We start from the raw sequence: 16,285 nt of genomic DNA on the forward strand, positions 1-16,285 counted from the left end.
AAAAAATAAAAACCCCAGTGGTGATTAAATACCACCGAAATAACGCCCTATCTGTCCCCAAAAAATGGTATAAAATTCATTTCAGTACAGCGTTGCATGACGGAATAAACGTCAGTCAAAGTATCGCAGCGCTGAACACTGAAAAATGGCCTGGCCAGGAAGGGGGTCTAAACACCTGGTCTTGAAGTGGTTAAAGACATTTTGATTGCATAAGTCAGGGCTCAAAATTTTAAGTCCTGAGCTACTAGCCAAGCCTTAAAAGTTACTCGCCACCAGTTGCCCAACCTAACCCCCACCCTGCCCCGACCTTAAATCCACCAGGTCAGCGGTGTGACGCAGAGTACAGAGATCAGTAACAATGCACAGTACAGAAGTCAGTGGTGCATTGCCGAATACAGAGGCCAGCTGTGTGACACACAGTAGAGAAATCAGTAACAACGCAGAGTGCAGAGGCCAGTGGTGTGACGCACAGTACAGAGATCAGCAGTACAGAAGTCAGTGTGATGTGCAGTACAGAGGTCAGTAATGTAACGCACAGTACAGAGGTCAGTAATGTAACGCACAGTACAGAGGTCAGTAATGTAACGCACAGTACAGAGGTCAGTAATGTAACGCACAGTACAGAGGTCAGTAATGTAACGCACAGTACAGAGGTCAGCAGCGCAGAGGTCAGCGTGACGCAAGGCGCAGAGGTCAGCGGTGTAAGGAAGAAAAAAAAAAAAGGGACTTACAGTGCACTTAGCTGATGGTATTCAGGTGTCTTCTTTTTCCTGGTGATGGTGGGGGTGGTACAGAGATCCTGAATGTGGGGGGCGGTATAGAGATCCTCATAAAACTTTATTTTCTAGCGCTGCCTACATTTCTGGACGGGTGCCTCACCGTCTCTGCAGTCTTCCTCCCAGCCTGGCAGCTGAGGTGGGTGGGGGAAGCTGCAGAAGACAGCCGCAGGGAAGACAGCGGAACTGAATGTCATCGAGGGGGTGTGCCGCCGGTGGGACCAGGGATGGGACACTACCGCCGCGGCGATTACTTGCTTCTGTTCTCTCTTCTGATCCTCGGCCGCTCTGTAGCTGCAGCTATAGAGGAGAAGAAGCGAGCAATTGCCACGGCGGTAGTGTCCTATTCCTGGTCATGCCGGCGGCGCACCCCTCGATGACCTTCCACTCACCCCCACTCAATTTTCACTAGCCAATTGCGAGGGGGCAAGTGGAAATTTTGAGGCCTGGCATAAGTCCTTCCCAGAGCTAGCCAGCTGCTTGCATTAGTGCAAGTAAAGTAGGTTATACACAGTAAGAATTTTGAATGAACAAAATCTACTTCACAATGTTCATTCGACTCTAATCGCTGATGCTGTGAAATCGATGATCAATTTTAACCGCAGTGATGAAAAAATTTGAAGCACGTTGGAATTTTTTTCCAACTAAATTCCAACAGTGAATGTGGTTATTAGGGAAACTCCATTCATTCGAAAACCAAATTTTAAATTAAAAATGAAAATCAAACAACAATTGCCAAGCCTCTGATGGCATTATCGAACGTTCCGGAAATCTGAAAAGGTTCCTTCAGAAAAAGAAGTGCTATTTTTTTCTTCTTGAGATTTGTGAAGCAGTGCTTCTGCAGCAGTTGCAACCTTGCTAAATCAGGAAAAAGGGCAGTAACTTGTTCACTGCAAGCTAAAGTTTAACATGCTTACAGCAAGTGGATGCAAATCTGTCTCATTAACCCCATTACTGCTCCTACCTTGCTTGCAAAGCCAATAACCCTCCTCCATAGTGCTGGATGTACAGTAAACCTAGCAGAAGTTAGGCACATGCAACTGGACTTGTTCTGCACTGTAGACGTTTGACAATTCATCCAGGTAGCTTTCTTAGCTCTAATGAGCATCGGGAACGTATCCCAGGGCTTATACCCACACAAATCACTTTAGAATATGTCAAAGCAGATGTTGATTTGCCAAGAACATAATGGAAGTTGTGAACATTTTTGCAACTACCCTGTTCTAATTACCCAATCCAACCACCATGATGCTATGAAGTCTGGGACAAGAGTTAACAGTGTTAAATAGCTAAAGGCATGAAATGTTGTTAAAACGCCAGGTAGAGATGGCAAAACGGCATTATAGATGGGTGACAGGTGGTGTCTAAGGCCCTTCTCTTGTATAGGGACAGCCGTTTCAGTTTGACATAGATGGTATCTCATGCCTCCTGCAAACCGTTTAACCATCCTGTCCAAAATGTTTACCACGATATCCTTGAAAGAAAAATGTATTTTTCCCTTAAAGTGCAAATACAGGTGAAACTCGAATAATTAGAATATCGTGCAAAAGTTCATTTATTTCACGAATGCAACTTAAAAGGTGAAACTAATATATGAGATACTCATTACATGCAAAGCAAGATAATTCAAGCCGTGATTTGTCATAATTGTGATGAAGAAAAATTAGAATATTGTGAAAAGGTGCAATATTCAAGGCTCAAAGTACTTAAAATGACTGGCCATTCAATGGTAGCAGATGTTCTATGTTCATAGACAGATAGGTAGAAACACAGGTGAACACTCTATATTCCACTCATATCTAAATTCTAGGTAGTCCATTAGCATCCCTCGTAATGCCCCCACATGTGCAGCAGGGCAAGAGCAGCTTCTCTCTTCAGAATTCTCTGCATCTCAACTTCCGATTCACTATCTGTCTGAGAAACAGCAAAGAAACTACAAAGGGTGTTACTGAGAAAAACTGGCTTGCATATTCAAAAAGACCGGCAGCTGGTGTTCCCAGAACCCTGAAACATGGGCGTGTTAAGTTGCAGAGTGGTTCAGATCATAACAGATAGGCCTGGATAGAAACCAAAAGCCATGAACAGGTAAGCAACGTAGCCAGAACACAATCAAGGATTATTTCCAATTTGTAGATCATCTGCAAAACCTATTTATCAAAGGGATCAACAGCTCAATTAAATACATTTACCTGATAGTATATTCTCACTACTACTTTTATTATCTGCCTATCAACCTCCTCTGCTGCAGCCTCTAGCTGACAGAAAATACGAAAGCCTCTTGAAAGGTGAGACGGATGGCGTGAGAGATAGATCTATAATGGCACAAAAAGACAGACTTGTCTGTAATTTCACACTCGGCAACAAATGCCACTTTTCAAGATGATGATGGCAAAACAATTATGCTATAGTATGGCCTGACTATACCCAATCCACACAGCATGAACAGAACTGTTTTAGGTCAAAACGATTAATTAATGAACGATTATAGTGCCAGTCAAATGGACAAGCTAATTGACTTGGGTTTTAGAATGCATGATGTGAAAAGATATTTTTCAGGGGACGCACAGTGATGGAAGAGACAATGGGGTAAAATGGAATAAAAAGCTCTCAAACACAAAAGACAAATATGCGGTTGTAAAGCTGAAGCATAGAACATTTGTGTTTTCACTGTAAACCTGAATACTGAATTTTTTAAATCTGAAATCAGATTTACGATTCACAAAAAAAACCCCAGCTGGTAGAAAATGTTTAGCATTTAACTACAGATAAAAAGTTTTGGTACGAGACAAAAGATATCTGTTCTCATTGTTAGAATGCAGAAAGTTCAACACAGAACTCCACTTTTTGAAATTCCACAAAAAAAATTAGGTGCGGTCCAAATTGTTTTAAAAAAAGCTGTTTTTGCTGCAATATTAACCCCCTCTTCGGCACTGTCAACCAAAGACACTCCACTCTGTACTACTGCTGTTCTTCCAGACACAACCCACTTCTTGTGAGCCTAGGTCATCATGGACAGACCCCCCAGGGGCTCACAATGCAGTAGGGTAGAGGAGCTCTAACTTCATAATGACAGTGGACCTCTCTGCATTACTGAAGACCACCCACTGCCAAGGAAGAGCCAAAGAGAGGAGGATCCTGCATATCGCATCACTGACTAGAAGACTTGGTAAAAAGGTATGTTAACAAAAAATTTAAATCCGCACACAAGGAAAGGGGCACTATGGAGAACGGAGAAGCAGGAAGTTATTGAATGGAGTTGGGATTTTAAAATGTATGATGTATTTTCCGTAAGCACATATTTTGAGTTATTATTGCAGCGGTTACCTTCAGGTACTTTCACATTTAACATGCTTCCACTTTCATATTTTTTAACTGTATATAAATTCAAAACTCTGCTTTCACATTTTTCAATACGCAATATTTAAAACCTCTGCCAAGTTTTTTTTTTCTGTCTCTGCTTTTAGTGGGATTTTCCTTTACGTCCTATCCCAAGACAATTTGGAGGTGAGAAGAAATCTCTCCAAAAGTAACAAAAATCTTCTCTTGACTGTCAGTGGAACAAGTGACCAAGTGTCTCTGATGGAAAATGTCCACTATTTGTGTTCTAGTGACAGCTTAAAATAATTTTTTTTCATTATTTTCAGTTCAGGTAACAATGGTCCCCAGGGCAAATCGAGAAAGTACACCTCCCTGGCAGGGACATGAGCACTAATAGCAAACTGCAGAGGATCTAATTCATTGCCACTTCATCCAAAACAGAAAAAATGGATTTAGATACACTTCAGTGTAGATGTATATTACCCAGAGGCAGCTACACTGCTCACTGTTATGGCTAATACCTAACCTTAAAAAAAAAAAAACAACCCAAAAAAAAGGTTTAGTGATCCTAACAAGGGACACTACAGGACAGTGGATTTTAACCCAAACAGTATTACATATGCCTATGCAATGTAAGACATCAGTGGCCAAGTCTTCTGGATACATTTAGAGGCTCCTCGACCTTTTCCAAAATGATACTGTAGAGGTAGCTACCGCATTGATACGATATAAAAATAATTTAAAGTGACTAGTGGTTGCACTCACCGTGGATTTTGCCCTGCCATATAAATCTAAGAAGATCACACCAAGAAGCAAGTCTTCTCACACATTTGAAGAAGGTTTTAAGTTAATACCTAACTTAAATATTTGCTGAAATATCAGTAACTCAACAAGTCACTTGTCAGTGAGTTGGCCAACTGATAGACATGCATTGTGAGGAGGAGCAGTACATAACTTATGTGTAATACTACAAATCAGGAAGCAAAGACTGCATATTTAACCTCTCCATGACCAGCGACATACAGTGTACGTCACTGGCATCGAGGCTGTTTAAACAGCCTCAATGCCAGTGAAACTGTCCTATATGTTTCTGGGTGCAGGATATTTACTCAACGTTTTTCTCCACCATATTAAACACTGAAAGGAGCTGCTATAGGACAGTGACGAGAGGACACACAAAAACATTCAAAATTCTTTACGGCTTTTTAGATTTGCAGGACAGGAGAAGATATAAAATTCACAGTTTAAATGCAAAAAAAACCCCAAACACACTATATTGATTGATATTAGTGTGAAGGGTTGAGACATTAAACTCAAAGCTTAAGCTAAGTGGCAATTTACCTAAGGGCTTTGTTGATTGAAAAGCTCTCAAAACCTCAAACCACTAGAGGATGAGAGAATGGGAATTAGAAGGGAGGATGGTGAAAATAATGTTAGGACAAATCCTACCAGCTTAATTCTTAAGCGGTGTGGTCATGGAGAAAAAAGTGACTAAGGAACCCCTCCGATATTACAGAAAACCCTTTAAAATCTAGGAAATTCTACCAGCCAAATTGAGGTTAACTCACACAAGGCAGACATATATTTCAACATGGTAAGCACACCAATCTTCAGATTCTGAATTGAATATTTTATTTCAGTAAAGGCAAAAGGCCGTCACACTGACTTGATGCTGGAAGGTTACACATCTAAAAATATTTTTGATTAAAGAGAATTTCAGGTAAAAAAACACAAAGAAAAAAAACCAAGCACATAAAAATGCCATACATGGGAAAAAACCCCCATTATACATAACATAAATCCAGCAGTTTTCTGGCAGGTCATGCGATATCCTGGAGTCTTCGTCCTTTTCTGTCTTTGGTGGTGGATAGTCTTCAGCACTGCACCGTTCTCTGCAATACTGTCCTGTGAAACCAGTCTAATATGGTGACACACCCCCTAGGGGTGTGTCCATGACAGCCTGGGCTCACAGGAAGCGAGTTTAAAGATGATCGCTATCAATCCAATCAAAAAAACAACAGGTTTTTAAAGACAGTGCTTGTAGAAGAGGCGAGTATTGAAGTATTCACATCTTCTAGATACTATTTTCTCTTCCTGTTAGGAAACTCTGGAGTGGTCTCCATTGCAATCTCAAGGTATGAGGTAGGGATGCATGGATATTAAATTTTTAGGCCGAAAACAAAAATAACTTATTTTTCCACAACCTTTTACAAAAATGTTTATTTTTTAATTATGTATTTTCATTATTATTGTTTTTACTTTACTGTTAGGGGCTTTGGGGAAATATCAGGAGCCTAAAGAGAGTACTTATTCTGCAGCCCCTGTCATGAATGAACGGCACTGCTCCCGTCTATTGATAAACTGTGGAAATAGTATCCGTTACAATGTCTAAAACGATGTAAAGCACTTCCTGTTCATTCATAACTGGGGACACAGTAAGCATACTATGTCCTCAGTTAACACTCAGTGATCAGTCCTGATAGCTCAGCGCTTGTAACACGCTCTCCATTCTGATTTGCCTGTGACAGGAGGCCGAGCGGGGTGGGATGAGAGCTCAGTCTCCTGTGACAGCTCTCTTCTCCTCCTCGCTCAGCCTCCTGACAGATTCTCTCCTCCCCACAGGGCACTGGTCTGTTTCCCCTTGGTTACCCACTGCCCCTACCAACACAGGCAGGGGAGAGCAGACGGGATCAGTGAGGACACAGACCGATGCCCAGCTTTTTCAGCCATTATGGTACTATGGGCATATGTAGCCCCTCCCCTGTCACGGCAGAGAGCCGAATGCCAGTATATGTTTGCTCACCTCCCGATCTACTGAGCCGACCTGTGACAGTCTCATTGTCACAGGTCGGACTTGCATCAGTTATTGGGCATTTTACGCTACCCACGCCTGACAAACAGTCCCATGGAATGGTATTAGAACACCATTCCAGCAGAGCACTGTTTTTGTGCTTAGCAGGGTTCTAGCCTACTGCAAGTATGTGCACAGCTTTGAAAATGCAATATGAATGCTCTGAACATGCATACTAATGCTGTTAACATTTGAGAAGTGAAAGACAAGGTGTTCTTTGTCAACACATGTACAAAAAAAAAAAAAAAAGGCCTTGGAATCAAGCACTCTGCCAGGCTGAGAAGGTGTAAGCTTGCATAACATCAAACTTGCAAGAGCTCAGACCACTGTTCATGAAGATATGAAAAAACAGTTTGCTGTCACCAGCCAGCCTTGATGCTGTGTTTTTGGCTTGTTGCCGAGATATTGTTCTCCAAAGGCTTATGAACACACGATTTTGTTAGTATCAGAACTGCTTTTCTCCCCATGAAGTCAATGAGAATGCAAAATCAGCTTGAAGCAGCTTAGGAGGGGGTAAAATGCAGGTCAGATGGGGGGGAAGCAGTAGTAAAGAAACTCAGCTGGAACTTATAAGCAACTCAAACCAATCTCTAATGCATGCAGTCTGCATTTGCCCATCTACACAAACAGGCCTAATAGTGCAGTTAGAGCAGCAAACCAAAGATGTACCTCAATGGTAACCAAAGAGGTCCAAACTTGAGAAGGTGAGCTTTTCTGATCTGAAGTAGGGGTGAGCTACAGTAATAGCAGCCCTGGGCACAATATTTTATCATAAAAAAAATAAAAATAAAGTGTACCTGTAGCACCACTCTTCTATTTAACAGGTGCTGGCACACACCATCAGTTCATTTCTAGAGTATCCTGATATTTTCAAAATGTGAGCCAGTCCATTTAACTTGCATGATCCCACTTAGCAATCCTCTGCATATCCCATCCATCGCGATACTAAGGCAATAGATGGTTTCACTGGCCAGCCAACAGACTAAGTTCACACAGTCGTGCTGCGTTACCACATGTACGTTTACACGCAGTGTGTTAAGGTAGCCCAATAATTCGAATTGACTGCTTAAGGCATCAAAAATGGTGCATGCGTCATTTTTAGCAGCAATGCAACGTACTTGTGTTGGGAAGGTACTCTGGGGTGACATTGAAAATGAGTGTGCACGTTAACACTACATGTCACACTGCACTACTGCAGTGTGACAGCATAAACAGGGCCTTAAAATGCTTGTGCAAGCTCTGGTGGTAATTGATGTAGGGCTCCTGGGGCAAGGCACCTGCTATACAGTCCAGGAACCAGTTTATGACCCATCAAGACCCCAAAGATTTGCTATAAAAATTGTTTTCCATGGCTACTAATAACTAAGCTAAACTTTTAAGTAGGGATGTTTAGATACCGAGTACCGTACTCGGTAGAAGTAGAGATACTTTTCCAGCTCTAAGACTAGACTAGAGAAAAATTCAAAAGTTAGGAGGCAGCTGTCATTTTTAAAGGAGCATACGGAGCTCCTGGGATTTGTACATCTCTGTTTTAATGTATGTTTTTTTAATGAACATATATAAAGGGATGCACAGATCATTTTTTTAAGTACTGATACTTGTCCAAGTACTCACAGATACAAGTACTGATACATTTTTGTTTATTGTCATGTGACAGTTTTTCTGAAACAATACAGACTAATGATTTCAGGACAGTGGTGGAGCGCCAGAGATAGGTCCTAGCTGCAGCCGCCCTGCCACCCTGGCAGTTCTTGTGAAAATGCCAAGTATCGGCACTGGTATCTGGACATCCCTACTCTTAAATATGCAAATTTTACCCGACCTCCGCTGTCTGGACAATATAACAAGCAAAAGGGCTGGGTGTTTTGAAATGCCTACACTGTAGTTAAAAGGGGAGTTTTCAAGGAGACTGGTGTTGCAATTACAACTAATCATCGCCAAAAGGAGGAGGAAAAAAAAAAAATTAACTGTGTTGAAGGCTTTGTAATTTCCCTAGGTACAATTTAGCTGTCACTTATTTTAAAATTTACTCAAACATGCATTTCGAACAGTGCTAACTTCACATGTCAAGTGCTTTCCAGCCAATTAAGTCTACACTGGAAGTCTGTGTTAAACAACTGAGTGATTAGACAGGATAGCTCATTTCCTTGCTCTTTTGTTCAGAATAAAAATGCCACATTTACATTATCAGACACTACAGGATTTTCTGACAGAAAGGGAGAGGGGATAAAAGAAAGAGAAGAAAATAGGAAGCCCTATCGAACGGTGTCCGTACAAAGCACATCAAGCCAGTCATTTACCAATCATCCTTCAGAAACCAATAGTCGTGAATGTAACTTAATTACGACCCAGCGATCCTTGACGAGGAGCCATCTTATCGCTGCCTTGTCCCGTTGGGGCAAGCTCCTGCTTTATTCCTCTGCTTCTAGAGCTAAATTTCTAATTGCGATAATTGTGTAAGAGAACCAAACCAAAAGGCGATCTTTACTTATTTACTTGTTCAGAAAAAAAAAAAGTCAAATGACAGCTGGAAAATATGCTAACATACGAAAATGGTGTGCATTTCTCACAATTTAAACTGGAGATGACGCCAAGGAAAGAAGCCCCAATTTTCAAGGCGACGATCATGACACTGTCTGATCAACTGAAGCTTGCTTGAAACATATTGATGCATACTGAAGGTGAGGGTTAGATCTGAGGTGCTGAGCAATTTCACAAGAAATGAAAACGTCTAACTGATAACGACGTAACTGTGAGAAAGAACTTTAGGATTAAAGATCAGTGTATTCAAAGTCAAAAGGTTTTTAAGCCGTTTCAAATGCTTTTGATATCACTTACAATGGATGGTGCAAAGCTGTGACATGCATTTTGTGATTTCTTTTTCACGGCCAAAAAGGCACGCAACATGTTTTTCCTCTGCGTTTGTGAAAGTTTTAAACACATGCAAGTGTCTTTCTGGCCGCGTTTGTGCTAGTAATGGTAATGACACAGCAAGAGCGTCTTGCATGTTTGATGCGTTTCGTGACAGCGGTGCCCGGGATAACCGGCAAAGAAGGGGGCGCTGCACACAACAGGGATATACAAGGCATCGGCCGGCTAGAGAGCAGGCCGAACACTTGTATGAAATAGCTGATAAACGGCTGTACACATTCCCGCCAAGATTCTGCTAGGGGGCGCGCAGGAGCAGAAAAAAAATCACGTACATATACGTCCTCCCACCGGAAGGACCCGCCGTCTGCCTGTAATTTTACGATGGGCGGACAGCAAGAGGTTAAAGGCCAAATTTTACCAATTTTTTTTTTTTAAATAAATGCCACACCAAGTGACTGCATTTGCTAATACCCTGGTGGTTATGTGATCTTGTTTGATCTATTTATACCAGTACAAGTTTGTTCTATAAGAGTGACCTGAAACAAAGCTGAACTCCAGATACATAATCTTTTAATTGAAATATTCCTCAGTAACCACAACGGATATAAATCCACTGTGGATGCACTAAATGCTTTTGCAACAGTAGCAGTGATATAATCCCTGTGCAGCACATAAACTGTGCAGAGAGCAGGACTGTTAAAGATGACCAGCCCACACATTTGAAGGCTGCCTGTGAAAAACTAGAGGAGCACAAGACCAGTCACCCAAGCAAGGAGTAACAGCAGAAGTGACAAGTAAAGATACACATGCCTCTTGTATTTAGACAATATTTGCTTCCCCGGAATTCAGCTTTAAAATACAGATATAAAGTGAGTCTGAGATCAAAAAGTGAAGATGTGCTGTTACAGGAAGATCTAGACATTGCGTTCAAGTATAAATTTCTCCCTTTTGTCTGCAATTAATTCAGGAAAAATCAAGGGAAATCCTGGTATGCAAGTGTTCCTAGACATGCCTGTACATACAGCCTCATAGCTATATATCTGCAGCATGAGATCTAAAGCACTGCTGCCTCTGAATGCCAGTCTAATCATGGGATTTGGTGATATTACTGCTTTGCCGCCAACTGTTTTTTTGCTGAGACTCTACAACATGGAAGCAAAGACCAGCCTCTACCCAGCTGGCCACCTTTACAAAACAGAGACACAGTGCAGTACAAAGCATGATTAGTCCTCTGCCTGCCTTTATTTGAAGCACAGCTTCCAGAGTTCAGTTCCTATTTAATGCTACCTTTTCTGCTTTTATTTCCACACCGTAAATACTAGCAAATAATGTGGTAAACATATTACAGTTAAATATAGGGCTGCAGCTAACGATTATTTTCATAATCGATTAGCCGATTTTTAAATTCGATTAAATCGGATTTTAAAAAAAAAAAAGGCTCCAGTGATGGACTACTAGTTTGTATTGAGATTGTAGTCCATCACAGGAACGAGCTTGGAGTGGTGGAAGTAAAAAAAAGTGTGGTGTGTAATATAATACATTATACAGCGGCGCAATGCAGAATACCAGCAGCTATAAAGGAATACAGCAAACCGCAGCAATAGTAATTATACTATAATGTATTATTGCTGGGATCAAGTGGAATGGGGTACAGAGGACGGGTATGATAGTGGAATGGGGTGCAGAGGACGGGTATGATGATGGAATGGAGAGGACGGGTATGATAGTGGAATGGGGGGCAGAGGACGGGTATGATGGTGGAATGGAGTGCAGGGATGGAGAGGACGGGTATAATGATGGAATGGAGTGCAGAGGACGGGTATGATGGAATGGAGAGGACGAGTATGATGGTGGGATGGGGTGCAGAGGACGGGTATGATGGTGGAATGGGGTGCAGAGGACGGGTATGATGGTGGAATGGGGTGCAGAGGACGGGTATGATGGTGGAATGGAGTGCAGGGGTGGAAAGGATGGGTATGATGGTGGAATGGAGTGTAGGGATGGAGAGGACAGGTATGATAATGGAATGGGGTGCAGGGATGGAGATGACGGGTATGATGGTGGAATGGGGTGCAGAGGACGGGTATGATGGTGGAATGGAGTGCAGAGATGGAGGGGCACTTGGGGTTGTTACTGTCTGAGCATTCCCTCCACGTCTTCTGCCGAAAGGTTTAGCCTGGATGCCGGCTCGTCCCCAGCCATAGTCTCCGTCCCCCGGCTGACACCCGTCGCACTCACATCCCCGGCACCCGCCATGTGATCGGCCCGGCTAGATGTGAGGAGCGCCGGGATTGGAGGAGAACCGGGAGCTGGGCCGCCGCGGCGTGCGCGTTCGGTGGGCGTGGCGTGCACTGCATGTGGGGCTTGAGTGTGGAGCCGCGAACAGGCAAGGTAATAGATAGCCGAATAATCGACGATCGAAAACGTTGGTAACGTTTTCGATTGTCGATTTTAATCGACTAAATCGAATCGTTGTTGCAGCTCCACTTTTTTTGAAGAATGTTAGCATTGCCCAGCAGACTTTTTTACCCTCCAAATTGATCCCTCAAACCTACTGCCATATGCATGCATGAGGATATGATAGAGGATAATGAGTGCAATCCATGTGAATGGACGCCACACAGAAGTAGTAGAGATGGTGGCCACACAGTGAAGATGAAGGATCCGAGATATGGTAATCTACAGCCAAGATGTACATAAAGCAGGCAGATGCTGGTAAAGCCACTGCACAGGAAGGAAAGAAGAGGAAAGAGAAGAGAAAAAGAAAATGAACAGAGAAGAGTAAACAGGAAAGTGGAGAAAAAAAAGGAGGAAAGGGAAGAGGAGAGAAGAGAAATAATAAAAGCAGAGAAGAAAACAGAGAGGAGACGAGAAAAGAGAAGAAAAGAGAGAAAAGAAGAGAGAGAATAGAAAAGAGAACTTCATTTTCACAGTCTGTGAGATAGGGACCTTAAACTGTAAGCTCTTTAAGGGTAGGCAGTATGTAAAGCATTGCATAAACTGAAGGCGCTATATAAATACCTATGACAAATATTAAAGTATACTTGGTCATGCTGTACTTGCAATGCAGGGGTGACGGGGTTTCTATAAGCACGTATCTAAAAGAAATGGCTCAGCACAAGGTACGCATTTACTTTTCACATTTATCTTCAACATGTAAAACATTCGCCGGGTGTTCTTTGAAATATGGTCAACATGATCAAAATGTATCCCAATGCAATGATGTACTGCTGACACTTTACTTACCGATTTAAGTGTACCTTCACCAACGGGGTACAAAGGTTGGCTGTTGGTTTAGCCAAGTTGAGCGTCACAATATGCTCGTGTAACCGGTTGACAGCGTCAACGTCATCTTTTATGGCCAACTGGTTGAGGATATGAAAGAACGATTTATCGAAGAATTTGCTGACAGCCACATGCCTCTCATGCATCTCCGTTAGAACGTTAATAGCATCTGAAATGAAGCAACACAAAAGGGCCCTTAGGTAATTTCATGGAGTGAAAACAAACTGTTATTAAAACAGCATTTCAGGCCCAGCAGGAATGTAAATTCTGGTGTATAATGCCGATTTCAAGTTAATTACTACTTGCATTTCTAAACGAGACTACAATTATAAATCCACAATAGCATGGTTTTATCATTTCCATGCAACTGTGACTACAAATTACAGATAGGAGACCGCGTGCCCACTCTGCACCACGTAACCCTGTACTGTCTGCCCTATAGCTGCGCCATCCCAGTAAATGGATGCTTTTATCGTTCAACGCCAACATCTGCTAAATCACGCCATTGTTTCTACAGCAGATGGCTTGTCAGGAGGCCAGATAATAAAGATGTGTTTACAGTGTATATACAGCCAGACTAATGGCCTGATACCGATAGGGTCTGTTTGCTGTGTCGATACTAATTAGACAAGCCGAGCCAATGAAAGCTTTCCAACAGACTGCGTGTTAAAACATTAGGCTCATTAAGCCTCATTAGGAAGGCAAAAATAAACATTTTGGTGTGTGGGATAAGTAAAGGGGATTTGTGTTGTGTTGTTTCTTAATTATCACACAGGCAAAATGTTTTGACCGCTGTTCAATGGGGATGCGATGGGGGTGGAGTGCAACCTGAACAAGCAGATTTCTTCCTCTCTTGCTTGTTTGCCATGCCTTTGTTCCCAAATAAATGTCATTTCCCACAGTTTTCAAGCTTCATCGCCAGCTCTTCAGGGGTTTTCCCCAAGTAAATTGGCAGCACTGCTGACAGAATGTTCACCACCCACATTTCGACAGCAACGGGGAAAAACAATTTGAGCTTCCGCTTGCAGCACCACCTGCAGGTCTTACCTGACACTGCAATGAGCACTGATCTATGACACTCAACAGGCAGCATTATTAAAGGAGAACTATGAGACAAGTGAAAATCACTCAGCCTCATAGTTCTAGACAACCTGTCACAATGAAACTGTCACGTCGGCTCAATAGATCGGGAAGTGAGCCAATACATACAGTCGCTCGCTCACTTCTCGATCCTGCCCCTGCAGAGAGACGTGCCTGTCACTCACGGCTCCCTGCAGGGATTCCCCCCTTCCCTGATCGATACTCCAGTGCTGACTGGCGGAACGGACGGGGCAGGAACAGCTGCCCCAGACAGAAATGTTGGGATCCATCCCAGCTGCGGTATACTGAGCTTTGGGTGACGGGAGGATGCTAGTTTGTGTCCTCCCGTTACCCTTGGGAGAACTATGGGGAAAAGCCCTGACCCCATAGTTCTCCTTTAAATATGTCAAAAGTCATTTTACATTTATTCAATAAACACCAGCAGATTGTCAAAGACAGAATTAGTCTGTTCTCACTATAGACGCTTGTGTAAGCCCGGATGCACGCACGGGAAATGTAATTAACCCACCCACCCGAGGCACTGACTACCCCTGATTTTACTTGGGTCAGGGTTTCTACTTGGCTTCTGAAGGGTTGCAATTTCTACTTGTTTCTTCTTTTTAGGAACAATTTTCAGGGGTTTGGTAACCCTGTCTGTAATGTGCTGGCTCATTTCATTATGGTTTGTAAAGTAGATTTGAACACTGCCTGTCCTAGCAAAGGGTTAAAGTTAGGGATGCACCGATACCAGGCATTGGGCAGCAGAATAAATGTAAAATGACTAGCATTTTCAGGTGGACAGCAAAGACAGACCCGGTACTGCTCCCAGTGCAGTTATTTAATGGCAGATGCAACATTTCAGCAAAAGGATGGCCTAACAATACCCATCAATCAAAAAAAAAAAAAACCTATAACCATAATAATCATTTAAATCTTATATAAGCTTTAACATGTTAATGTTTTCACAAAAAAAGTCATTTAAATATATTATTTATAGCCCCTCTTCACCATTTACACTGCAGTAGAGTTGGCTTTGCACAACACAGATCTCTCTGGGAATCACTGTTTTGGGACCTCAATTTTCTATTTCATTTAATTCTTCCAAGCCCTGAGGAAGGGGATACCTTTGACCTTAAAATGAGTTGGCTGTTTTATCCATTTGATTAAATTGTAAACATTAAAGCTTTTATGGACTTGATTGGTTTGGTGCCCATCTTTTTTGATCCTGTGGGGAGAATGCAGCAGGCCTACTTTTGGAGTGCTGGTGACCATTTATCCCATTTAGATGAGTACAAGACCAGTTACCCTGCACAAGGAGAAATAGCAGCAGTGACCAGTCTTTATTACATTAAGTTCCTGCACAATCCTGTGTCAGAGTTTCACACTGGATTACTGCAAACATCTGGACAAAATATACAAACTGCGCCAAGATTCAAGTAATTATACTCATGTCTCTTGTACTGAAACAATATTTGTTTATACCAGAGTTCAGCTTTAAACGTGAAAAAAAAGGACTGCAATTTTATCAATGTGGAAAAGAATGTAACCAATGGGGTTAAAATAGTTTAACATTGTTTTCAGCAAGTTGTGAAGAAAGCTGTGGCTGGGAAAATAATTACACTCTGCAAATAAGGCGTAGAAAATGTGGTGCTGCCCGTCCTGCATAGGGCTAGAGGCGAACATGTTACTTCTGCCTTATTTATATTCAATGCGCTGGCTCATTGGCTCTGCACATTTCTCTGCTCCGGTACATATTTTAAACAATAAAGGAAAGCTTAAAGCTAAATTTACTTCCAGCAGTCTGACCAAGCACATAATGTTTCCACTGCGGGCCATATTGCAGCAAAGATGATGAGATGCGTGATGAGTGAGCGCGAGTCTCTCCGATGCTTCTCTGAAAATTGGAATTTCACTGCAAATCTTCACATATTTAAATAGGCTCAACCCTATGCAAAGCAAAAAGCGTGGCTTTATGTAAACCTGAGCAGACACCCTGCTGGCAACTTAATTCAAAATATTAATACAGTCACAAACACAATCGGGGGGGGTGATGAACTGGCGTGTGGTCAAACATATCAGAATGAACTTGGGGGGGAAAAAAAAT

At 42.2% G+C, this 16,285-nt stretch overlaps 1 protein-coding gene across 1 annotated transcript in view; it reads right to left on the bottom strand.

The window, feature by feature from the left end:
- The window catches only part of LRPPRC (leucine rich pentatricopeptide repeat containing), a 186,546-nt gene that overhangs the window by 73,498 nt on the left and 96,763 nt on the right, over window positions 1-16,285 (bottom strand). The window contains exon 22 of the mRNA XM_018566148.1: window positions 13,063-13,270. Coding sequence (XP_018421650.1) covers window positions 13,063-13,270 — 208 coding nt within the window. The remainder of the gene's footprint in view (window positions 1-13,062; window positions 13,271-16,285) is intronic.

This window comes from Nanorana parkeri, unplaced genomic scaffold (genome assembly GCF_000935625.1).
Source record: "Nanorana parkeri isolate BGI_ZX_2015 unplaced genomic scaffold, ASM93562v1 scaffold1, whole genome shotgun sequence".
NCBI lineage: Eukaryota > Metazoa > Chordata > Amphibia > Anura > Dicroglossidae > Nanorana > Nanorana parkeri.